Source organism: Carassius auratus, chromosome 37, assembly GCF_003368295.1.
Source record: "Carassius auratus strain Wakin chromosome 37, ASM336829v1, whole genome shotgun sequence".
NCBI lineage: Eukaryota > Metazoa > Chordata > Actinopteri > Cypriniformes > Cyprinidae > Carassius > Carassius auratus.
The window spans coordinates 7,250,583-7,277,658 of NC_039279.1; the positions used below are offsets into that span (position 1 = coordinate 7,250,583).

The following is a 27,076-nucleotide window of genomic DNA, read 5'->3' on the forward strand; positions in this document are numbered from 1 at the left end:
AAAATTCAGGTTCCGACTGGATTACTTGTGGATTATTGTGATTGTGACGACAGCAAACCTCTGATGCAGCATTTCATTCACACAGAATCAAAGCCTAACAACAAAACGTACAATTTTAGAGGGACAGTTCACCAAAAAATGAAAATTATCACCATTTATTTACCCTCAAGTTGTTCCGAAGGTATCTTGAACAATGCTGGGAAATAAACAGTTGACGGTAGCCAGTGATTAACATATAGAAAAAATATAATAAAAATATTCAAGTAAATGCCTACCATCAATTGTTTGGTAATCCATATTTGTCAAAAAAAATCTTCTTTTGTGTTCAACAGAAGAAAGAAACTCATACAGGTTTGGAACAACTTGAAGGTGAGAAAATGATGACATATTTTTCTATTTTGGGTGAACTATTCCTAACACTAATCTCTTGCTGCCTTGCAAGCACCATTTTTTGGAATAAAAACCACATGACACACTTGTGAAAGGACCAATAATTAAAGACAACCCATTTTTTTCTTATTGACCTGGAGGTGTTGCGTAAAATCCTCCTGATTTTGTTTCAAGTTACCATGGCAACACAGCTCACAAGAAGCCATTGTGGACCACTTTTTCATTTAGATTTTGGTAGCACTTTATTTTACAGTCCTGTTACTTATTATAGTAATTACAATAACTATCTAATAACTAGGTAATTACCTACCCCATGTAGTTTCCTTGTATTACCAGAACTTTCTTGGATAAATACACTGTAAGTACACTATTAGTACATGTAAGTACACATACTGTAAAATAAAGTTTTTTTTTAGTACATTAAGCCATTAAAACACTTATTTTCTTTACTTGAAATGGAGCAAAAGCAGTCTTGCAGCACTACTAATCTCAAATTACCTTACAAATCTGACACAAAAACCGATTGTGTGTTGGAACTTGTATTTATTTATGTATTCATTAAGCTCATGTATTCTTGCGGCTGCAAAACAGCTGCGTCCTGTCACATGTAGGACAAAAGATACACTGTTTAAGAAAAACCATAACATAGAGTTGCTTACTACTGTAGTACAAAAGGTTGCAAATAGACAAATATGCAAAGCACACAACAGATCTGCTACTTTATGTGTTACTGAACAGAATCCGATGGCAATCCTATATCACATTCAGTTTGATATTTATTCATTTAAACACATCATGGTTCCTTTCTTTGACATTACAACATAACATTAAAACCATAAATACTATTTATTAGTAATGAATCCCAATCATTATTGTGCTTGTATTTAAAATAGGGCAAAATGATCTCTCAGTGGAAACTCAGATGAATGAAATTCTCTTCTGTTCAGTCCACACAATGCGATATGCCCCATCCAGCCGGCTTCTGTGGAAAAGTACTCTTGAGGACATACAGGATAATGGCAGCCAGGGAAATTTCCAATGAAAGGTTTTCTGGAACAGAAGACAAGGACTCTGGAGCACGAGAGCCCAGACCCGACTAACACATCACATTCTGACCATCACCGGACATTCATCTAAAATCTAAAACATGTTTTTCAGGTTTATTGTAAACAGGAAAATGAAAATGATTGTATTGTATATATATTATAAGTGCAGACCTAAAAAAAAATTACATCTAACTTTGTGCCTCATACATAGCAGAGCGGGGTAACAAAATGTATACAAACAGAAAGATAGAATTGAGTCCCATGTGTCAAATAATATGATGTGTATATTATTTCCAGACAATCGCACAATTCTCATCACAGTCTCATAAAAGTTTCATGTCACTGCTGTTAGTCAAAATGACGTCCCGACTTTTCCCAAAAACAACATCTGTTATAATTGCTAGGCACAAGAGTAACCGAAACTTCTGCCACTAAACCGATACACACCACATTTTCTTGCCGATTTTGTTCGCCGTTTCTAGACCCAGCTAGTCCCCAACAGTGGCGCTATGTACATCCATAATAGAAGAGAAGGTCCTTGGCTCGGTGCATCCATACTGATGAGCTCTGAGGATTGCGCTCAGAGGTTAAAGGTCACCGCTTTGGGGTTCGGGGTTCCGGGCTTCACGGCCTGAGTTGCGGCCTAGTCTGGGGAATCGGCTGGAGGCTTTGGATCGGGCAGTTTTGGCACCACTCTCATTAGCTGTGGGGTTGTCCCTGTTAGAGAACAAACACAAACATCGGTGAACCCCATGGGCACTTTGCTCTTTCTTCTCCTGCCTGACTCCAGGTGTTCATTTGTGTTGTAATACCTTTGGAAAACAGATAGTTCCCACCAGGCACCTAAATGCTTAAACGGAGCAGCGAAGCACGGTTCGTAGATGTTCTCTTTACAATAACTAAATGCTACTGTGTGTCAGAGTCCCCACTGCAGGTAAATAAACAATGAAACAAGCTCTTTGCAATAACATGCTTTCCTTACATCCTCACAGGCCGCACACTGACATCACCCAGAACTCATGGCTAACAAACTGAAATTGAAAGATGTCTGCGAGTTGAGCCCCGAGCGGAAAGCCCCCCGAGGCTGAAAGTGTGTCAGAGACAGTGTGTGAGTCCTGAGGGAGGGCTGTATAGACATCAGCTGCAGTTGAGGGTTAGGCATTATGCACTATACACAGCTGCGGCTCACCGTACAGAGACAACTCCAGCCTGGATACCATGATAACTACAGTATGCCACTCATGAGCTGAGGAGTCTAGGAGCCAGTGGCAGTCATGGCTCACATGGTGCCTTCTCCCAAATAAATATAAATAAATAATGTAACAATATACTGTAGACCTCTGTGTGCCATAAAATAAGATAATGATTAACTAAAAGCATTTATAGATGAAATACTGTAACTTCTGACATCCTCACTGTAGCACTATATTGATGACATGTTGTTTTGTTTTTCAATTTTATTCTACAGCATCTTCTTTTCATTTTCTTTATTTTGATGGTGCCGATAGTGAGCAGGAAGGTGCACAAGGGAAAAATACACATTGGGTCAGAATTAAAGGTGTCAGGTGGGAAGGAGGGCAGCTGCAAATTCATGAGACTGCCATAGATGAGTGACAGAGAAGTGGTGTGTGTGTCTGAGAGCTGTGTGCCTGTATCAGCTGTCAAAATCCAGCGCTGCACTCAGAATCATGGTTTTTATGTGACTGTGGCTAAAGGAAAAAGCCAAGGCATCATAAACTTTGGACATATGGGATGGAAAGTGTGTGGCTGCATCCAATCTAATTCAAACAGTGATGGTGTGAGCTTTATGTGTAAAGTGAGTGCCAGACATTTTAGGAGTATAGAAACAGAGAAGAGCAAATAAATGGTTTGGTCAAACTGAATGCACCTAGATTTGCGCAAAAAACGTGTGTGGATGTACAATGGATTTCTGTTAAAATTACTTATATGTCAAAATGTCAATAACAAACAATAACTAGGGCAGCACCAAAACTTTGGCGAGAATGATTCTGATTTTATTACTTTCAGTGCAAATGGTGACCAGTAGCATGTTTAGGCACTACGCAAACCACGCAACTGTTTGGGGCCCCGTGGTCCATGAGAGCCCCAGAGCAGAGTGGATTTTGAATGCAGCTTCCAAAAGACAAAAAAAAGCCTAATTTATAAATAATATTTTTACATTTGATACGATCACATTATCATCAGCTGCTCAACTCAAATTTGCATTTGTGCTTTGGCTGTTTTACTGTTTTCAACCATATAATGTTTATTTTATGGTTCTCACACTGTCGCATATAAAGTGAAAAATTAAATGAAAAGTGTCGGCAATGCAGCTTCTGTGTTTCCTCTGCATGGAAAGATGGAGTTTGATACTGATTTCATTTGAATGGTAACAACCATACAGTGTCGTATTATGCTAACTGAATGTACTGATAAAATGTACGAATTTGACAAATGATGACACACACATTAAATATGGTTAGGAAAATATTGCCCTTCATAAAGTTAAAAAGTGTCCTAGAAATTTGTTTAGACCCGATAGAACACTGATCATAGTACTGCTTCAGAATAAATTACATTTATTAAAAAAAAAATACACAGCAGCCACAATAGTGCTGTAGAACTGATGTAGGCCTATTGGTTTTATTTCATTTTTCCTTGTTAACTACATCATGAATATCTTGTTGTGCAAGTAAATGAATTTTGCATCTATAATGAGCCCAGGGTTAATGACTAGCTTAATTGGAGTCAACCGGAGTCAGAGCTATCAGAGCTTAATGATACTAATAATAAAAAATCTAAATGAATAATTATGATGTTTAATATTAATATTCACTTTTTAATGAAATAAAATCAAATTTAATAAATTCATAGAAAATGCAAAATTTTCTTCTTTTTTTTTTTGAAAATGTATGTGCATCAGATTTAAAAAAAAACAGTTACTTGCTCTGTGCTGTGGTTCTATATTACTAATGTTTGGCACTCAAAATAACAGTTTGAATTTGATTGGATACAGTCACATTCGTTCTATCCCACGAGGCATCAAATTTTATAACCAATTTATGCAAATATCTATGATCACATACTTTTTTCTGCAACTGGATAATCTTAAAGTGGGTAGGAAATTTGTAATTTTCTCAAAAAGGACCAAAAACAAAAGTACCTTTGTGTCAAAAGTACCTTTGTGAGGGTATGATGGAACAACCGTTATGAAGCCGTTGGTCTGAGAGAAGGCTAATCTAGCTGCACTGATTACATATAACTAATAACATTCAAAAGGTTTCAAAGAAAATTAAATTTGAACAGGAAGCCAGAAGTGTGGTTATGCAACACAGAACACGCCATGATCGGCTTCTCCTCTACTGTATTGCTGCTGTCAGATTGGCATAGGGCTGAGAGAAAAGACGAGAGCTGGGCGAGGGGAAAGAATGAGGGAGAGAGCTAAAAAAAACATTAAAAGAATGAAGTGCTGAGCAGCTTTCAATCAGGCTGGAGCAGCAGGGAAGACGCTGGAAGCAGGTAAATGGGGTGCTGTGATGCCCCCCACCAGTAAATCTATCTCTCCATCCATCCATTCTCAGCTCCTCACAAAGCAACACAGACTCTCTCTCTCTCTCACGCAGATACTATTGAATGGGTCCATGCAGCAGGAGGCTGATCTGCAGTCTAAACAGTAGCTGCTGAAAGACTGTCCACGTGTTACATAACCTCTAAGAACAGAGATTCGGCTCTTCATTTATCCATGGAACAAGCCTTTCTTATCGGTCTAGCCCCTGCAACTCTGCTGTAGAGGCTTCTTGTTATGGATTTAGGTGGGTAACATCTATGAAGCAAATTTGAAACGGCTCAACCACACTGAAACTGAATCGAGCCTTACTGGATGTGGCCCCTCTCAATTGGAAAAACACTGGGATCGTCAATAATTCTCTGTGTGAGACTAGAAGCAATGTCCAATCAACCTCTTCCCTAAGATTTTTGGGCAAGGTGGATTTTAAACAATACAAAATAAATAAATAATCCATCTAAAAATATTATATATATATATATATATATATATATATATATATATATATATATATTTTAGGGGTGTAACGGTAAGTTTATTCGTACCGGACCGTTTCGGTACAGTGCTTTCGGTACGGTGCACGTGTATACTGAATGACCGAATGCAATATTTTGTTTGGGGAACATAGGTACATTTTCATGTTTCAAAACGAACATATTAAGTTGTGGAAGTATCCACGTTCAGCGCAAAAAAAAAAAATAGTTATTTATTTATATTTTTCATTATATTTTATTATATGATATTGGTTTGAGACAGAGTATTTTATTTAGTGGAGAACTTTGCAGCAGTATTTTATTTCTTATTCTTTTCTATTTTATTATAAATTATATTTTATTATTTATTTTATTAAAAAGTGTTTTAAAAAAGTGTAGGCTAAACAAATTGTTAAAAAAAAGTTTATAGTAATAAACAACCTGCAATTTAATGTTTGTATTTCTTTCCCTTACTGTACCGAAAAATGAACCGAACCGTGACTTTAAAACCAAGGTACGTAGCGAACAATGATTATTGCATACCTTTACACCCCTAATATATATACACACACACACACTCAGCGGCCACTTTATTAGGTACACCTGTTCAATTGCTTGGTAACACAAGGTGCTAATTAGATGTCAAACACATGGCTGCATCTCAGTGCATTCAGCCATCTAGATGTGGTGAAGACGACTCCCTGAAGTTCAAATTGAGCATCAGAATGGTGAAGAAAGGGGATTTAAGTGACTTTGATCGTGGAGTGGTTGTTGGTGCCAGATGGGATGTCTGAGTATTTCAAAACCTGCTAATCTATTGGGATTTTCACACACAACCATCTCCAGGGGTTTACAGAGAATGGTTCGAAAAAGAAAAAATATCCAGTGAATGGCAGTTGTGTGGATAAAATGCCTTGTTGATGTCAGAGGTCAGAGGAGAATGGGCAGACTGGTTAGAGATGTCAGAAAGGCAACAGTAACTCAAATAACCACTCGTTACAACCAAGGTATGCAGAATACCATCTCTGAACACACAACACGTCAAACCCTGAAGATGGGCGACAGCAGCAGAAGACCACACCGTGTGCCGCTCCTGCCAGCTAAGAACAGGAAACGGAGGCTACAATTCACACAGGCTCACTAAAATTGGACAATAGAAGATTGGAAATACGGTGCCTGGTCTGATGAGTCTTGATTTCTGCTGCGACATTCGGATGGTAGGGTCAGAATTTGGCATAAAGAACATGAAAGCATGGGTCCATCCTGCCTTGTCTCAATGGTTCAGGCTGCTTTTGGTGTTGTAATGGTGTGAGGGATATTTTCTCTGCACACTTTGAGCCCCTTAGAACCAATTGAGCATCATTTAAACACCACAGCCTACCTGAGTATTGTTGCTGACCATGTCCATCCATTATGACTACAGTGTCAATATGGACCAAAATCTCAAAGGAATGTTTTCAACACCTTGTTGAATCTATGCCATGAAGAATTAAGGCACTTCTGAAGGTCCAACCCAGGGGTCCAACCCAGTACTAGCAAGGTGTACCTAATAAAATGGACAGTGAGTGTATATACACAGACAAACACAATAATATACAACATTATATGTACTGTACGCTATAGTTTTCTTGAAAGACGCTAAACTTTTATTCAGTAAGGATGCAATAAATGAATCAAAAGTGTCAGTAAAGGCATTTGTAAGATTTAACATTACATTGAAAATAATTTTATTTCAAATGAATGCTGTTCTCGTCAATAAATCGAGAAAAATGTCTATTTATCAACAAAAGCATCTATCTACATACAGTACACACAGTCACACAATAACCTGATTGTACATGTATCCTAAACTTCAAGTTGCTAAAAAGTGTTTTGTCTTTGGTCATGTCTAATATTGCCTAGAGCACCAAGTGAATCAAAACTGCCACTAGAGCCCCATCAAAACCAAAACGATGACCCATGGTGAGACCACCATTGCTGGGAACTCTTTAAAGCAGCCCTGCACTATAAAGATGTATAGACTTCAAGTGTCTTCCATTTCAGAGCTGAAGTCTCTCAAAGTCTGAAAACGTTTTTTGTTCCACAGAAACCTTCTCAAAAGAATATCTTTTAAAAGACCTTTGTCATACCCACTCAAAACTGACAGTGACAGTCAGGAGATGCCAGGAAAGGGCACACAAGAGCTGTTTTAAAATGAAAGGATTCCCTAGTTGGCAAAGCGAGCTTACTATAACCTCTGTGTGACAGCTTTCCACTCTGTCTGTTTGCCAGGAGGCTGCTTTATTGGCATGGAACGGATATGTAATCACTAATGTGTTTAAAATGACTGTGAGCAGCTACTCCAGGTCTGAGTGCCACTTCCAGACCACAAGAACAGAACTGTTAATCACATAAATCACACTGTTTATTATTGAGAATAAACACATTTCCTAGACCGCCTGATCAGAAACACAAGCAGAAACATAACTGGTGAACTGTATCTACACAAAATCTTATGATATGATCATGCGCACCTAGTCAGTAAATCCGGTTCCATGATTACCGATAAATCGCCATCGTTAGATATATTGCCCAGCCCTACTCCAGTCATTCCAAGCAAAGAGCCATTATCTTCTCACAATGTGCCAATGGTCTCTTTTAATTAAATCAAATTTGATGTGAGGGTAATCTATTTATTTTATTAATTTCCTTTACGTAATCGTGTCACGCTGCAAGACCCAGTGCTAACAATAAACCAATGAGATGCAGCATGTGAAAGGAAATCTGACCTGATAAATCAATGAGCCAATCAGAACAGACAATTAGCCGGTAAAATGCAGGATGTGAGTGGTCCTTTAAGCAAATCAAATTTCCTATAAAAGAACAGCTGTGAGATGATTGGTGACGCAATTTGTTCTGTGTAAAATTGGCAGCGTGGGATTTCAATGAAGAAACGCATGTCATATTCACAAACCATCGTAATCTATCTTAACCAGGTGCTGAAATAGAGCAATGGGTATTTAAAATAAAGTCACTGTCATTCGTTTCAGCACAAACACACCTGTCTATGCAAATAAGGCTTTAGGAAGTTTGTAAAAGTGAGCGCTATATGCTTGCCGTAATTAACGGTATACTATTACCGCCCACTGAAAGCAAGCGGGAAATAGAGTTTATTAAAACGTCACATTTGTGTACATTTCCTACTCATCATAGCAGTAATAATTCATCAAATGATGGGGAAAAGCATTATAATGGGGCATATATCCAGAAAGCATGCAGTCGAGTACATTTGTGAATTGTGAATTTTAGCATGCAAACTGTTCAATACAAAAGAAAAAATGAATTCCTCCTTTAGTGAATCATATGCAGCACAAATGGCGAGCATGAATGTGGCACTATAAGTGGATTCAATTAATTCTTGGTGAATTCCCCTTGTGTGTCATTTCTTTATTCAGCATGCATTTGTGGCATTTGAAAGTTTGACTGCATTGGCCTACTTGAGTGACAACTCAAAATGGCATGTATCATCCATCGAGGCACTTAATTACAGTGTCAAATAGAGTTTAAGGAGCTGAATTACACAAAGTTGATGTTTATTGCATGTGAATTATTGTGTCAGTGTGTGTATGTACTCACTGGCAGAAAGGCAGCAACTGCAGTAAAGTTTCCTTTGTGGGCTGGGCAGTGAATTGAGGCAGTGTCTGGATCAGTTTATTCATCACCATACGCAGGTATGACTGCAGCTGTTTCCTCCTCTCCTCTACAAACTTTGCATCCTATAAATTGAAACAAACACATAATTCAAGTGTCTTAAATGGAGAGTTCAGCTATAAAATTATTATTGTTCACTTCCACTAATGTCATTCCAACCATTGTGAAAAAGTTGAACGTTGAAACTTCAACTTAACATCTTAAAAGTAAGTATATAAAAAAAACGGTACTTGCAGACAACGTATTAATTAAATAAAAGGCCACTTAAAAGTACTCGGAGTGCATCTTAATGTGTATGTTTCTTAACAATCTTAAGAACATCATTTAAAAAGTGAACTTCCTAGAATGCCAAACTAAATGTTTTAAAGTACATTTTAAATCATTCTTTCGGATCATCTTCAGTCATGCTTCAAATAACTACTGTACACTTATTATGAAGTGGTTGCAAAGTACTTGATCATTTTACCTGTAGTGTTATTTTATATTACATTGAAAGTTAATATTTTACATGTCCTAAATTTCAATTTAAACATTAGAAAGGTGTAATTACAAATATATTTAAATCCATAACATACAAGTTTCAATAGAGATTACATTGAAGTATATTTTAGCTCATCATAAAATCAACCCATATTTCAAAGACAATACTGTAGAACTAATTTCGAAATTACGTATAAACATGTACTTAAGTCCTACTAAAGTAGGACAAAATGCCATATTTGGTTATGCAAACTTAAATGAGATTTGAGAGCTTTGGTGTAAATGAAGATTATGAGACTCAGATATGGGTTTATAGATAACATAAAGCTATTATATGACTTTTGAAGACATTATGAAGACATTATGTATATACATAGTTTGTGTACACACACACACACACACATATATATATATATATATTAGAGTAGCATGAATACTCTGCTAAATTTCTCAATGATTACATAGTTCATCCAAACATGATAATATAGCTCTAAAGCAAGGACTTGCGTTGAATTTACAGCATCAAAACATTATCAACAAGACTGTACCCAGCATTTCAAGCTGATGGATAACCAGATCAAAGTCAGCGCTGTGGTGGGGGTGACATCAAAAGCTAATGAGAAAGAACAAGGGACAGCGGGAGAAAGATTGACATGTTATTAATGTCCCCTTGATGGCTGATTAATTGGCCTTGATACTCCAGTTCATGCATCTGTACGCATGTGACATCAGTCAACTCTCATGTGCTGAGGGGAAGTGGACTACTCTAACTGCTCTGGTGTCACCCACTTCATCAGAGGGCAACGGCTCAATCACCCAACAATAATAAAGAGCATTAGGAACTGTGTGAGTGTTTGCATGCCATCTAAACCACTGCCACTGCATTTCAGCATTAGTGTGTCATCAGGGCATGAAGTTCTAATAGTGATCTATCTCCAACAGCCATGAAAAGGCATAAAAGTTGATTATGATAGGGGATATGTGGAGGAGATCACTGCAGTCAGATTAGCTTACCCATGAGGGCTGTGCCTGCCAGGGCTAATTTAATGCTCTGGCCCACATCATGTCAGAACCCTCTTTAAATTGCGAGAACCATGACACCAAGCACAAATATTTGCTTTTTGTGCACTTTACAACAATGGCTCAAATATCATACCGTTCCTTCAATATAAAATGGTTTGATATGCTTTCTTAGCAAAAAAGGCTTATTTCGAACACATTCCTAGTTTGAGGATGTCTTATGCTACTAATTGGATTCTATCAGGATAACAAAATACTGAAACACCTTTTCACTGAGGGACCATTAAGGCCAAACACCTTATTAAACCAGCCAAGCACACGCATGCACAGCATTATGGCAAGTGCATCCAATAAGTTTTTTATGCATGGAGCTTCAGCAGGACCTTCAGACAATCTTTTAACACAAACACCAGCCTGCAATTCACACAAACAACTCGTGATAAAACCAGAAAAGCACTTTGCAATCTCTTCTCTTGAAGAAAACAAGAGTGTTTCTCTGCAAATAATTCTCTCAGGCTTCTGTCTTTGGGCCAGTTTTGTTTCTTTCCTTAAACGACAGGCTCCTCTCCAAATTCCTCAAAGCACAGTTCTGCTGATCGTCTGTGTCTGACAGAATCCCTGCCAAACGCCGCTATTATAGCCATTAAAGACTTGCTGGAGTGCTTCTCCATCTTCACAGGCTATTGTCTGGACCAGGACTTTAGCCAGCTGGTGGTACACAATGAAAAGTGTTTGTGTTCGCTTTTGTCCAATCACACGTGCAGCATGTATGGACACGTGTGCAGATCTGAATGAAGGAGACACCTCGTCAAGATGACAAAGTGTGAGGGTGATTCAAGCTGGTACAGTGAAGCGCACGCAGCCCATCATACTCTGCCTGGGAATTAAACCGTTATGACTGAAAGAGGTGATTTATCACGCTGACCCTCCCACTGAAGGTTGCTGTAAAAGTGGTTGTACATTGCTTTTCGAATGGGGAAATAACCTCATTCATCCTAAAAACAAAAACTGATGGTACATATTTACTCTAGTTTATCACCTTACGTAGCGACTGCCCACAACTGTCTGACAAACTGGATTTACTGTACCAAACCACATCAAGCCGATCAATCATTCTAGGCATATCTGCAGTAACTAACCAGGCATGATGTGAGCAATTATGCACTTGCCTGACGGTTTTATCCAAAATGATTTACAAAGCATTCAGGACATAATCCTGTGACTCCAACTTTTGACGCAGTCATTAAAAAAGCCATTTTACAAAACCAGGATTGTACAAAATTGAGAATTAAACTGAACTGGCCAGGGGAGAAGAGATCTGGATTCCGTGTGATGGTTGCTTCTGCCTTGCTCAGTTTAATATTAATTTAATATTCAGTAATATTATCGATTTACTGCACCAGCACTATTGGATGAGAACAAAACTTGAACTGAATTGAGTTGAAAAATAACAGTATTGTCTTCTTTAGAGCTGTTTTTATAGCCTAAATTTGTTCACAACTCTGTTATTGAACCAAACTGAATCAACATTGAACTGACTTGAGTTGAATAATTACACTACTGTCTACAGTTGAGCTCCTACTCACACAATTAAACTTGTTGACTGGAACTGAGTGGAGCTGAATAATGATACGGTCTTGTTTGAGATATTTTACAGCAGAACATGTATTTAAATTTTCATCACAGATTATGATACTTTCCTGTTTAAACATGTTAAGATGCTTTGAAACAATCTCTATTGAATAAAGTGCTACAAAAATAAAGATGACTTGACATCCTACAAGAAGATGAACTGGAATTTATTGAACTGGAATTTACAGAAATGTAACAATGTTCTTTCACCCTGGAACACAAAAGCTAATTTATTAAAGGGAAAATTAGACAATGGAACACACTTATTGTGCTTTATCAGAAGAGAAAATTGGATAATCAGTACTTGTAAAAGTCTGAAGCCAGAAGACTAACAAAGTAAAAAATTGCGTGTAAACCTTTTTTGGTTATGAGTAAATTTGATTCAGCTCAGTACAGAATAGATAAGGTGGGAAGATGCGATGATGGAGAAAATCCTGAGTATCATATAAACTGCGATTGTCTCTTTATCATTCACTCAAACAAGGCTTTGTGAAGCCAATATTCACATTTTGTCTTTAACTTACTTTGTACCAATTTACAAATGAATTTTAATTTGACTTTCTTAAATTCACATTTAAAGGTGCTGTAGGGAACTTTTGAAAAAAAATATTTTTTACATATTTGTTAAACCTGTCATTGTGTCCTGACAGTAGAATATGAGACAGATAATCTGTGAAAAAATCAAGCTCCTCTGGCTCCTCCCAGTGGTCCTATTGCCATTTGCAGAAATCCATCGCTCCCGGTAAAAAACAACCAATCAGAGCTGCGGTCCGTAACTTTGTTTGTGTTCAAAATGTATATAATAAGCGAGTACACCATGAATCCATTTTCCAAACCGTGTTTTTAGCTTGTCCTGAATCACTAGGGTGCACCTATAATAAGTGTTTATATTCAGACTATTTTAGATTGCTTCGGGGGTACCGCGGCGGAGTAACCCAGTACCTTTGTGATTCTTCATAGACATAAACAGAGAGAAGTAGTTCCAGCTACGATGTTCTTCCGCAAGACGCAAGCAGTTCTGTTTATTAACCGCTAGAGCGTCAAAAGTTCCCTACTGCAGCTTTAAATGCATTTTGTTTGTTACCTCATTTTAAATTCTTTTCAAATTAAGAATTTAACTGGAATTCACAAGACATTTAAATGCAATTCTGAATGGCGCATAATCATTTACACATTATTAATGCAACGACAAGCAATTTGTCTGCTGCTGTATTTTTATTTTTTATTTATTTTTTATCTGTCCTATCAGGTTTGTTTAGGATATGGTCTAAGGTACCATATCTAAGGATATGGATAAGGTACTTCACAAATGCAGTATCACACTCTGACACCTTTTCATTTAGAAAGTTTTCATTAGAACCAAGCAAGTTATGAGAGATCACATATTTTCAGTGTGCTCTCTGCACATGTTTGGATCAAGAAACTGGCACACGCATCAGCCGTGTTGCATATGCATACAAAATACAGGAGTCATAATTTATTCACTTTGACTAGTGAAAGCAGAAATGGCAAACACTGCATTAATGAGAACAGTGCACATTCTCCTGGGGCTGTCATCTTTAATGCAAAGATAATGTGGAGTTCAATTAAAGCTGCGCCCAAGTAGTCAGAAGAGACAACAGACTGTCTTCTATTTTTGCACCTCCCTCAACCCTTTTTTAAGCCAAATCGGGGAAAATCAATAATGTATGATGCAGGTAGCCGGTCCCACAATGACCACATGTTATGAACCATAAAGAATCTTCTAGACTCTTGCACTCAAGAAAATATGGATACTAATGTATCAAACCAGGTGTTGGGAAAGGCCAATGATGAGAACAAATGGGTCAATGCACAAGTAAATGCACCAGAACCTGCAGAGTTTCAGTGAATAATTCAGCACACAGCAGAAGGTGGGTCAGAAGAGGAAGTCTCAACCTCCACTCAAAGTCTTGTGCTAGAAACAGAGTCAAATGATTAAATGAATAGTTCACCCAAAAATAAAATTCAGTCCCACTTATATTCAAATAACAAATATGTAATTTAATTAATATAATATAATATAATATAAATTAGGGCCATCAAGCGATTACCATTTTTAATCTAATAATTTACTGTGCCGATTAGATAGTAATAGCATTAAAGAGGCATTACAAAAATGTGTTTACAAAAATATCTAAATTCACTTATATATTAATGTATAATGCAGTGTGTAATGAAATACAGGTCTGGGGCTGGGACAGGGTACGCTTAATGCATTTATGATTTTAACATTATTTTTCCATAATCATACCAAATTAACATGTTAAATCAACAGCTCTACTCAAAAGAAATGTATTATACATTATACATTTAATACAGAAATGTTATGCCATCCAGACCATTTGACATACTTTTTTTGCATCCTGTGTAATAGGGAAGAAAGTATATTCGGACACAGGCTGTGCAATATCTAAGTATTCCCTTAAACTAATCTGAATCTCTGCTCTCTTTCTGGCCTGTGGCTATTTAGTACAGTATCATCTCTCTCTACATCTGTGCAACCCAGCTGCAGTGAAGATCACACTGTATGCACCAAAGCGTAAAAAAGAAGAAGAAAAAAAAACCTTGAACATTTGCTAATTTTAATCATTGTAAATGTGGGTCACAGGGATGGTCAAAGGTCTGTAATTGTTCCCCCTGGAGACAAGAGATGTGATGAACAATATGAGTAAAATGTGAGTGCACAGATAATCTAGATAAAGGTTATTAATTTTTAATGTGACGTTGGCAAGGTCCTCTAAGAAAGAGCGCAACTAGACTTCTCAGCTTTGCCCTTTTATAGAACTCATTATTCTAATCAGATTAATATTAATAACCAGTGTTAGATTCATTCCTAGACCACATTTACATACATTTTTCAGATTAAAGTCCATATTCTCATTAAACCTTTAATCTGAAAAGAGGTTTACATGTTCACTAGTGTATAGCTACTTTTTATTTCTGCATACATGGAAAATGTATTTCAAATAAACTAAGACAAGCACTCTTTCCAAGCTATTAATCTTTTCTACGTCTCTAGTCATTTATTACTCCACATCTGAATAATGTATTCAAACTAATCATTTACATTCATATCTGCAACAACAGGATGAATTGAAAAGGGTTTTTTTGGAGGGGTGGGGGGGGACACAGAAGCCTTCTATGTCCAACAAGGCTGCATCTATGTGATCAAACATACAATAAAACAGTAATATTGAGAAATATTATTATAATATTAACTAGATACTCCAGTCTCAGAGTCACATGATCCTTTAGAAATCATACTAATATGCTGATTTGGTGCACATTAGTATGATGAAAGTGATGCATATTAGTATGATGATGATCCTGTCACTTTTGATCGATTCTTGAAGAAAAAAATATTACACTGTACTGTACTGAGACACTGACATAATGCATGCATAATAGGAATATGACTAATTGTCTACTCATTTTGGAATATTATTGTGCATGTCTTATGTGGTCTCCATTTTTTTTTTTCATTCATTCAGTCAGTTCAACAAGTTACAATGACATTTAGTCATTTTGCAAACTAAGTTCTCATTTATTCACACTTGCAAATAAAGATGGTCTTCTCATTTTTTTCTTGTACATGTGTCCTTATATAAACATTTTTACATCCGTTTCTGGACTGATTAATTGCAAACCCCCTGTTTGTTAGTTGGGGATGGTATGGTGCAATGGTAACATATTTAGGAAGTGAAGTTAAAGATTGTAGATAGCAGCAATCAATAAACTAACGCCACTGTGCCCTTGAGCAAAGCACTTAGATATTGGCCCTGTGTCAAGTTTACTGTAATAACTGTACCTTTAGATTAAAGCTTAATAACTACTATTGTTGCAGAAATCACCTCCGCCACTTTCTAATAAGCAGTTTTGGACCCACTTTATATTAAGTGGCCTTAACTACTATGTACTTACATTTTAATTAATAATTTAGTACAATGTACTTATTGTGTACATACATGTTTTTACATTGTACTTATATTAAAAAAACTACATGTAATTACATCTGTATTTTATTTCTGTAATTACATTTATAATTACACTGTTGACCCATACTTTACACCTTAACCCACCCTTAAACTTACCCATACCTCCAACCCTCTCTCTAACCTTAACCCTATCCCACCTCAATAGCAGCAAAAGTCTTTTACAATACAATATGAACACAGTAAGTACATTGTACTTATTTTTTATGTAAGTACATAGTAGTTAAGGCCACCTAATATAAAGTGGAACCGCAGTTTTTAAATGAAAATGAGTCATAATAGCAGAATAAATAAATGGTTCAATTACACAGTCTATAGGGCCGTGTTCTTAATACACACAGCTGGGTTAAACGTGTGACAAGAAAGTATATTATGCTCCAAACATCAATATATGCCTTTATTACAAAACACCCAGGAAAAAGTGATACATCGCTGCACTTATCTGTCTGCATATGTGGGTAAAGCGAGCAGGTATTACACACTGGCATTGTCCTGTTTTGCTGTGAGGCTATCAGCTGAGAGCAGGGACAGTGAGAACGGTGCCTGGGGAGGACGTGCACATTATCTCTGTTCTCACACCCTATAAACAGCCAATCCTCAGACCGCAACAGACCTCAGACAGACTCACTAAATCCCTCCATCAGCCTCTCAACCTATGAGAGGATGAAATAAACCTACCGCACAAGCACACACACACACACACACACACACGCATGAAACAACACAGTCACTTAGACGAACACTCAGATGAGTGAAAATGAGCGATCTGGAACCAAAAGAGATGCACAGACTTATACAAGAATGCTAAACTCTAGTGAGGGCATAGAGAAAGCTTATATTATTCTATTACTAACATATTAAGAACATGTTAATTAAACAGAATTTAACATTTGTTTAACAAATGAACAAATGACAAAAAGGAAGATGAAGACAAAAAACAAGCACAACCGTTTATATTATTGTATCTCTAAACATTTTACAAGAAAAGCATATAAGTCTTGAAAAATCCATCATAAAGTGAAAAAGTGAGTGAGTGACATACAGCCAAGGATGGTGACCCATACTCAGAATTTTGTTCTCTGCATTTAATCCATCCAAAGTGCACACACACAGCAGTGAACACACACACACTGTGAACACACAAACAGCAGTGAACACACAAACAGCAGTGAACACACACACAGCAGTGAACACACACACAGCAGTGAGCAGTGAACACACACAGAAGTGAACACACACACAGCAGTGAACACAAACAGAGCAGTGAACACACACAGAGCAGTGAACACACACACACACACGCTGTGAACACACACCCGGAGCAGTGGGCAGCCATTATGCTGCAGTGCCCAGGGAGCAGATGGGGGTTCAGTGTCTTGCTCAAGGGCACCTCAGTCGTGGTATTGCCAGCCCAAGACTCGAACCTACAACCTAAGGGTTAGAGTTCAAAATCTCTAACCATTAGGCCACGACTTCCCCGTAATATGATCATCATCATCATCATCATCATCATCATATTATTATTTAATATATTAAATTTACATTATTATTGTTATTAAATTAATTTGATATAATTTACAAACATTTTTTAATAATAATAAGTCATTTTGCAGTATCATATTCCATACTAATAACCATGTTATTATTAATAATTATTTATTAAATTATTTTATTTTATATCAATTAAAATATAATTTTCTTCAAACATTTGTAAATTTATATATATATATATATATATATATATATATATATATATATATATATATATATATATATATATATATATATATATATATATTAGGGCCGGGACTTTAACGCGTTAATTGAGATTAATTAATTACACAAAAAATAACGCGTTAATTAAGATTAATTAAATACAGAAAAAAAATCCCCGCATTTTTTATAACTTATTTTTGCACCGCGAAATGTTTCTCACTGGACGCTGCTCCTGGACACTGGTGCTTTGCTCCTGTGGTTAACTTTCGGCGGACCGATTATACTGAAGCACCAACTAGCGTTCGCATATCGCCGCAGCAGCACATCGAGCCTCAAGTATCACCTCAACGCAAAACATATAGCAGCTAGCGTGGACTTTACACTTTATGTTGAACTATGTATTATTTTGTTGATGCAACAGTTTATGTTGAACTCTTTATTGTTTTGGCCAAGGTTATTGAGAGTTGGACTTAGTATGTTATGGCCTCTGAAGCAACAGAGAGATGTTTTCTAATAGTCAGTGTTTCCAATGTTCTGAATGTAATTGACAGTATTGTGTTTTACTTAAAAAACACTTTACAGAAGGTTCCAGCACCTATAAGCTTCCTGAATTTCTGAAATGTACTATTTTTAAATTGTTTCTAAATATGCTATTGCTACACTTAATGGCAAAAATTGCAATGGTCTGCTAGACTTGGTTGAACAAAAATAAACAATATTTTGTTGCTTAAGCTTATGTATTCAGTCATTATTCAATGGTATACAATAAATCCATGTGAAAAAAATTACTTCTCACTGTTCTCAGGTCAAATATTTATATGCGATTAAAATGCGATTAATTTCGATTAATTAATTACAAAGCCTCTAATTAATTAGATTAATTTTTTTAATCGAGTCCCGGCCCTAATATATATATATATATATTAGGGGTGTAACGGTTCACAAAATTCACGGTTCGGTTCGATACGATACACTGATGTCACGGTTCGGTTCGGTTCGATACGTTTTAGATACAGCAAAATGTAAAAACATCTCAACTTTTCAGAATGCCGCAAGCGCACCGCGGGTCATGTGACAAGAACTAACCAATCAGCTTCATCATTTCCCGTAACAACGTTGAGAGCTCAGCCAAGATGAAGGATCAGCTGATCATAGTTGTATATGGATTGCAATTTTGAAATAAATTTAGTAGCAGAGCTACTGCAAGCGATTTTTAGAGCTGCAAATCCATTTATCCTTCGCTGAAATTTCCGCGTCTCATGGAGAGAGCACGTCATTGTTGCTTAGCAAAGACAGACGCCTCATGAGCGCTTCTGCCAAAGCGCTTTGGAAAGGAGGAGAAAGACGCGCTTAGCGTTTTCCATGCGTTTTTAGGCACGATATGTGAACGGCCCCTAAGGCGCTCGCTCACTCAGCACGCGCTGAAGGCTCGTTGCAAAATGTCGAATGCCTTTAACAGACCAGAAATATAAGATCCTAAAATAACCAACAGGTCTGGTGTTTGGGTTGGATTCCCTGTAAGCTATAGTTTCTAAATGCTGCAGGGATAGTTTGCTGTGTGCATGTTTCTCCTTTTTTTCGTCTTTTCCCAGATAGTACTGACGCATATATCCCAGATATTCCCGCTGGTGTTTTTTTTTTTTTTTTTTTTTCCCGCTGGTGTACCCTGTCATGTTGCAGATGCGACATACCGTTGTTTTTTTATCCACCACTCTCTTGCCATCACCATTATAGCTTAAAGGGAATCCAAAGTGCACCCAAACACCAGACCTGTTGGTTATTGGAGGATCTTCTCATTTCTAGTCTGTTAAACGCATTGGCTATTTTGCAACGAGCCTTCAGCGCGTACTGAGTGAGCGAGCGCCTGCTGAGTAGCCTAACATAAACATATAAGATGGTGTTTTTTTCTTCTTCGGGAGTGTCAGGGGCGTTGCCTGTTACGTTGTTTGGGTTATTGGGCTACCTTGTTGAACGCATATCATTATATTTCTCTCTCTCTCTTTTTTTTTTTTTTTTCCAAATATAATTAATTACTCCAACGAACCGTTCGGTATACATAATGCGTACCGCGTACCGAACCGAAAGCGTCGTACCGAACGGTTCAATACGAATACGCGTATCGTTACACCCCTAATATATATATATATATATATATATATATATACATACACACACACACACACACACACACACACACACACACACACACACACATACATACATACATTTGGCTGCATCTACAATAACAGCTAATTATACAACTATAACAGCAGCTAGCTAAAAAAATTTTCTTTTAATGACATTTCCATTGGTAAATTAAAAAAGGCTGTGGGGAGATGAAAACGTCCCCCCAAAAAATATGGTTTAAGTTTATAAGGTCAGCAAAAGTGGACAACAGAGCAAAATGTTACTCCAGCCCCTGAACCAACTGACCATCTCAGAGCTCTGAGAGTTTGACCTAAATCTATTTAAGAAACTCTACCTGTGTCAGTGTGAAGACAACTCCTCATCCCAAGAGTTTTTAACAGGATAACACTGGCTACTTTCCATGATCTCTCAATTACTAAGACAGCTCCCTTAAGATTTACTCCCCTTTAGAGTCCTGAAGCATGAACGAGAAAATGCAGAGTCAAAATGGAGCCTATAAATGTGATCTTGAAAAAAAAAAAAAAAACCTCAACCATAAAAATGTAAAAAAAATAAATAAATAAATAAATAAAAAAAAAGATTCAAACAGCTGAGGAGCTTATGAGTTGACAGTTTGACTGGAGTGCTGACAGTCGCCTCTCTTTGATGTCATCATTCTTCCTGTGGTTAGCTGGGTTCAGCGCGGCTCTGCTATGTATTCAGGGCACATTTGACAGGTAGGCTGAGGAGCGTTTAGCGTGTTTGCCCGGCAAGCCTCTGACAGATCAGCTGTTTAGGAGCTGTCAGTATGGCTGATCAGCAACTGCAGATGGAGCAATGGACACAACAAGACACCAAATTCATATTCCATTCCAAAACTCAGAGAGCTTCACGACAATCCAGAAGGAATGAAATAATGTTACAGTCTCAGAGACTGAAGGATATTATACACACTAACACAATGTATGGAAGCTATGAGGAATCTTTTACATTTAATTTTTTCCTACAGACTTTTATACCTGGTGAATGAACAAAAGGGCCAAAAAAGGTGTTATCTAGATTATTTAACATTGCATGGTTGGAATTTCTGTGCAATCACCAAAGTATCACATCTATTTGATTCACTAAGTGGTGAAAAACAAAGCAACAGTTTCTTTAGCAAGAGCAGGATTAGTGTTGCACTGGTTTGAACGAGGCACATGAGAGGTCTGGATGGGTAACTGCACAAGCTGCTGTCTCAAGATGAATGATGAGACTAGCAATAAGAGACTCACAGATGAAGATTAGACAAGGCTTGTTCATTCAGCAAGTACAGATAACAAGCAGTACACACTTTCAAAGGGGCATAAGTTTTCTCAATAGAGGCATTATATGCATTTCCTTACCATTACTCTGCTCATTGTAACCAGTGGCAGAGATCTTTTTTGGAAACCATGATGCTTATTCACAAAACGAACAGCATTTATTTGAAATAGAATATTTTTGCATCAAAATAATGTATAAAAATGTTTTTTTAAATGTTTTTTTCCTAAACCATTATTGAAGATGTTTGTGAATATTGTATTTTTATTACATAAAATTAAGAATTTTACTTAGCACAAACATGCATTTAAGATATTAGAATAAAAATAAGCATACTCTGAAGCTGTCTGAATATCCATTCACCTATTTCATCTTGTGTGTACAGAGGCCTGTCTGTGACATGCAGACAAAAACATATTTATTGTGCCCACAAATCAAGAATTCATTCCCACTTCTTAATTCGTTCTCTCGTTTTAGTTAAATTGTGTTCCCTAATTAAGAATTAATTCCCCCAATTCAGTAAATTGTGTCCATGTTAACTAAATAAACCATAAACAGCAGAATGATTTAGCACATGACAATGACTTACCCAAGAGGGAACAAATTCTTAATTTGGGGCCATGTTTTAACCAAAATGAGGGAACTAATTTCTTATTTGTGGGAACGATAGATATATTTTTGTATGGATGGCATGTGCAGAGCTCTGTATTTCTGATAATGAGGAACCAATTAATAAAAGGAATAGTTCACCCCAAAATTTTAATTAACCATGATTTACTCCCTCAAGCCATCCTAGGTGTAAATTACTTTTTTCTTTTAGACAAATTCAATCCAAGTTAGCCTAAAAAATGTCTTGGCTCTAAGCTTTATAATGGCAGCGAATGGGGGTCGAGATTTTGAAGCAAAATAAAGTGCATCCATCCATCATAAAAAAGTGCACCATACTGCTCCTAATAAATACCTTTTGAAGTGAACTGATTTGTTTGTGTAGGAAAAATGCCCATATTTATAAACTGTAATGTTTAGCTTCCACTTACTGTCGTATGCACGTTCACGAAAAAGTGAAATCCCTTTAATAAATCTGAAGTACACTGCTAACCTTTGATTAAGTGGATCCAGGAAAAATGATTTTACAGGCACTGTTTGAGTACTGCTCAAAACTCAGGTCTGCGAAAGATCAGATATCATATTCTGCCACCGAGCTCCCATAAAATAATAACAGAATCAACAATTACATGACAGCTAATCACAACTGGCCGATGATTACCAGCAAAGGCCTGTCGCCATCAAAACCCTCCACAGTTGCAGTCATTTCGACATTAAAAGCCTGCTCTCTCAACGCACCCTTTTTCTCCCTGAATTCTTGTTCTAACTGAGCCCTGAGGGTTTCCACTCTCCAGTTTAATTTGCATGTCAAAGTTTCAGCTAAAACTTCAGCGCAAGGCAGTTAGCAGCTCTCGGCTCTGAAAAAAACAAGAACAGAGAAGCTCCTTCTGTCATGTATATGTGTGCAGCTTCTGCACAGCACATAGACCTGCTTCCCTGAGAGGTCAGGAACTTATCACTGAGCAGAGCGAGTTACTCGAGGACACATCCCCTAATTGACAACTGCTCAGCTGTTTTCACTCCTTGGTGATACGTTAAAAGCAAGATGGCAAAATGTGGCGCAGGGTTAAAAATAACTCTTTTAGAAGTCCAGAGCAACAAACGACTGCTGGTAGAGCAAAACTAATGTGCTTAGAGCAGGTACAAAGCATGCTATCTTCACGCTAGCCCTGGGGTTGATTGACTCTTTTGATTGGCCGTCCTTGAGGTGGGACGCAGGCTGGCGGTCCCTGTTTGGGTCCTGGTACATCAGTCTGTCTTTCACGCTCTAAAAAGTCTACCTTTGAAGAGGCCAGTGGCTCTGCCTGGCACACTCTCAAAAATCACAGGCAGCGAGAGGAAGCGTTGCCACAAGCCAATTATCTGCCCCTGGGTGAACAGGGGGAAAAAAGGAAGGAAAATGAAAAGACAGGTGGGGGATCAGAGTGCTGTCAGAGTGGACTCTCCACATTAGTGCATACAGTGCTGCCCCGCAGATGATGCTGATGAGCACTGGAGCAGAGGGCAGGAACATATGACACAGCAATCTTCCCCTTGTATTCACTGCACAGCAGCCTTGCAGATAAACTGGGAAAAAGTGTCAACACCTCCAAAGTGGCAAAATCAGTGGTGATAGAACTGAAGTTGGCCACCAAAGCTCTATATATCAGTACATTACATGGTCAAAAAATGGTTGCTTGGCACGACAAAAACACTAAAATTAACCATGTTTCAAGATTTCCAGAAAAGGGGGCAAAAAATAACCCTGCCAAGTTAAACTAAATTTATTACTGCATTTTTGTTTTTTATTAAAATGAAAGCTGAAAACGAATGACAAGTGTCAACTGTGTTTACATCACACGTAGATCTGCTTATATTGCAATAGATTTCTTTTTACACGTTTTTGGCAGCACTGAGTATTATAACCAATCCAACCCTCTACACTGCGAGTAAATCACTTGCATATGCTAAATATTCCATCTTGGTGACTACAGTAAATGATGTGTAATATTAGCCTCATTAGCTAAATTCTCGGATTATACTCGCCAATGTGTGAGTTGGAGTTTAGCATAGATATATTTTTACTTGTCGAACACAGCTTCAGAGTCTCTCTCTGTCAACCAATCTGTAATATTTTTCATTTCATCTGAATGGATGCGCATCGCACCTGTGTTTGACGTACCGTAAACTCTAGTGTAACTGCGCATGACTCACTGTTACTTTGTCTCACACACATGCAAAGAGAGAGCAAGTGAGAGAGTCTTGCATACCTTGTAGAATTGACACGCTACATGTAACAAAATATTTTATTGTTTTCCTGTCAAAATAACGGAGTTCCCTTGGAATTCTTTAGCTTGTAAGAACTGCCACATAACTTGCATAACTTGTTTTTCTATAAAATATGTTCTATAAAAACGTTAATGTCCTGGCAGTGGCAAATAGCTTGTTTTATATTTAATTACAATATTGTTATAAATTGAGATTTAGGCTTCAATAAATATTTTACCTGCTACTATGTAAAAGGAACACTGTAAAAAAGCACCTTATTTATTTTAAGTGTTTGCAAACCAAATGTTAATACACTTTTGTTCATATAGCAGTAGGCCTACTTTTAAATGAAAAAAAGTGCAAAATACATTACTTTTGAATGCATTATTAGTTTTGTACATAACAATGCATTTAATTGCAATTTATCGCAACCAATAATGTGATTAATCGAAATTTTTTTACAAATTTATCGTTGCCCAGCCCTAATATATAGTGTTTATATATATACACATGAGGCTGAGATGGGGGCCCAGCCACTAACAGCGATGTCATGCATGCTGGTAAGTAGCAGGTGGTGACAGTGGTACTGATGGAAAGTTTTTGTTTATGGGTGGCTCTGGTTCTCTTTTCTGTAGCATTCTCTTTATTTTGCCTTTTTGTGCTCTGCTGACATGTTTTCATCTCATATTTTTGGATTAATGTCATTTATAAGGTTTCAATGTTGCGGCCTACAAACTTTGCCATTGCCCATGTTTTCTGCCAGCTGTGCACAGAATCAACAATCAACTTTCGAGTGCATGATACATTGTTTCCCAAAACTGTGAATAGCTTGAAAACACATTTACGTCAGATTAAAAGTTTGTGGATTCCCCTTGCTATGCTGTTCTGGACGCAATTTTCTTTGCAGTACAGAGTTGTGCCAAATTCTAAAGTTAAGAAATTGATTCAAAATGTGAATCTGGATTTCAACTTTTACACAAGGCTATGTCAAGTTAATATTCAAAGTATGTCACTTATAGCAATTATAGAAATTTCTATTGAATTTCAACCCCTTTTCACTCCTAATTACTACTAACCTGCCTACTAATCCTTTATTTTCAGGTAAGCTAACCAATATAAGGACAAGGAAAAACCTGAGAACCTGCTATTATAGAGAAAACCCGCAGTACATACCTTGTTGCCGATGGCTTTTTTAGGTGGGAAATTGAACGTGTCGACTTGTGGGAATTGCGGCCGCAGGTGATTGTGCAGTGTCCTAAACTCAGCATAGCGCCGGTACACATTCCACTCGTTGTCCAAGATTCTAATGTACACCTGAAAAAAAAAAAGCATAAAATGTCACGGGTTACAGTGATGAGTATCTGATGTGTCATTTTGCTGTTGTTGGTCTCAATATTATTTTATTATTATAGGTTTCCCATGGTGCCGTAGCCAGATAGACATAAGGGACTATATCTAGAAGTGCAATGCAGGGACAACAACACAAGGAAGAGGATAGAGATAGGAGGAGAGGGATGCTATTTTCACACTTCGCTTCCTCCTTCAGAGCAGGACAGAGGAGCCTGGCTCGAATTACCCAACCAAGACTTCTGATCACAGCAAAGCGCATGCTTAAGTCTCTTGAACAGACAGCAGTGAGTCCAAAGGGGACACAAGGCAAAGAGTGTGCATGTCTGGCTTTAGTAACAGGATCTCATGAGAGGTTAGACTCTAACAGCATGTTAGCACCTGCAAGGCCAGGCTGACAGTGTCAAACCCAGGCTGTTCTAAAGCCACTGGCATCACAGCGTCAGTGCAATAACCTCAAAAAATCATGCATGCAAACTAGACACCAAAATATCTTCAATGGCTTTAAAGACTAAAACTGCGTTCTACAGGCTATTGCAAGTTTCCAGTGTAATTCTTCTATTGTTCATGCAACAGCTTGTAGCCAGTACCCAATAGTAACAGTGACGAAAGGGTAACACTTTAGTTTAGGGACCAATTCTCACTATTAACTAGTTGCTTATTATCAGGCATATTAATAGCATACAGGCTGATTATTAGTACTTATAAACAGTGTTGAGCATGTTACTCTGAAAATGTAATAAATTACTGATTACTGCTTTTAAAAGTACAGTAATCACATTCCTGTTCTGATTACTTTATTTCAAAGTAATTAGTTACATTACAAGTTACATTACCTTTTTCTCTATGAAATTTATGAAATCCCAGCATACACGCTCCCGATAAATATTTGTTATTAAAGCATCAACATTCACAGAACAGTGTTATTTTTTAACCTTAGCAAGCGGCTGCTGTGTGCATGGTTTGGAAGAATGCAAGCAAAGAGCACTGCATTTTTAATCTTTAAAAGACATCCAGTGTTAATTTCGTTGACTAAATATTTAGGTCATTATTTTCGTCACGAATATATTTTTGCGGACGAAAACGAAACAAAAACTAAAAAAGAAGTCACTGATGGAGACTAAAACCATGACTAAATTGATTGACATTATCGTCAACGAATAAAGGACGAGACGAAAATAGACTGTGACGAAAATCCAATCAGCAGACGGGAGAGATGTGTGGAATGAACAAAAGAACCGGCAAAACGGAACAGGTGAGACTGCATGAGAAAAGAGAACCAATCAGAGACTGACTTATTGAGATATGAAGCGAAGTTTCAGTTTTTGACTGAGCTCCCGGGAAGACTGTATTCGAAGCGGCGATATCTAAAAGAGCGACAAAATGTCCACAGCTGGGAGAAAAAGAAGGGAGACTTGTGGG

At 37.4% G+C, this 27,076-nt stretch overlaps 1 protein-coding gene across 1 annotated transcript in view; it reads right to left on the minus strand.

Moving 5' to 3' along the window:
- Window positions 1-913: 913 nt before the first annotated feature.
- The window catches only part of LOC113056029 (sorting nexin-29-like), a 114,680-nt gene continuing 88,517 nt past the window's right edge, over window positions 914-27,076 (minus strand). The window contains exons 19-21 of the mRNA XM_026222480.1: window positions 25,481-25,621; window positions 9,090-9,229; window positions 914-2,153 (exon numbers count right to left, since the gene is read on the minus strand). Coding sequence (XP_026078265.1) covers window positions 2,024-2,153; window positions 9,090-9,229; window positions 25,481-25,621 — 411 coding nt within the window. The 3' untranslated portion in view covers window positions 914-2,023. The remainder of the gene's footprint in view (window positions 2,154-9,089; window positions 9,230-25,480; window positions 25,622-27,076) is intronic.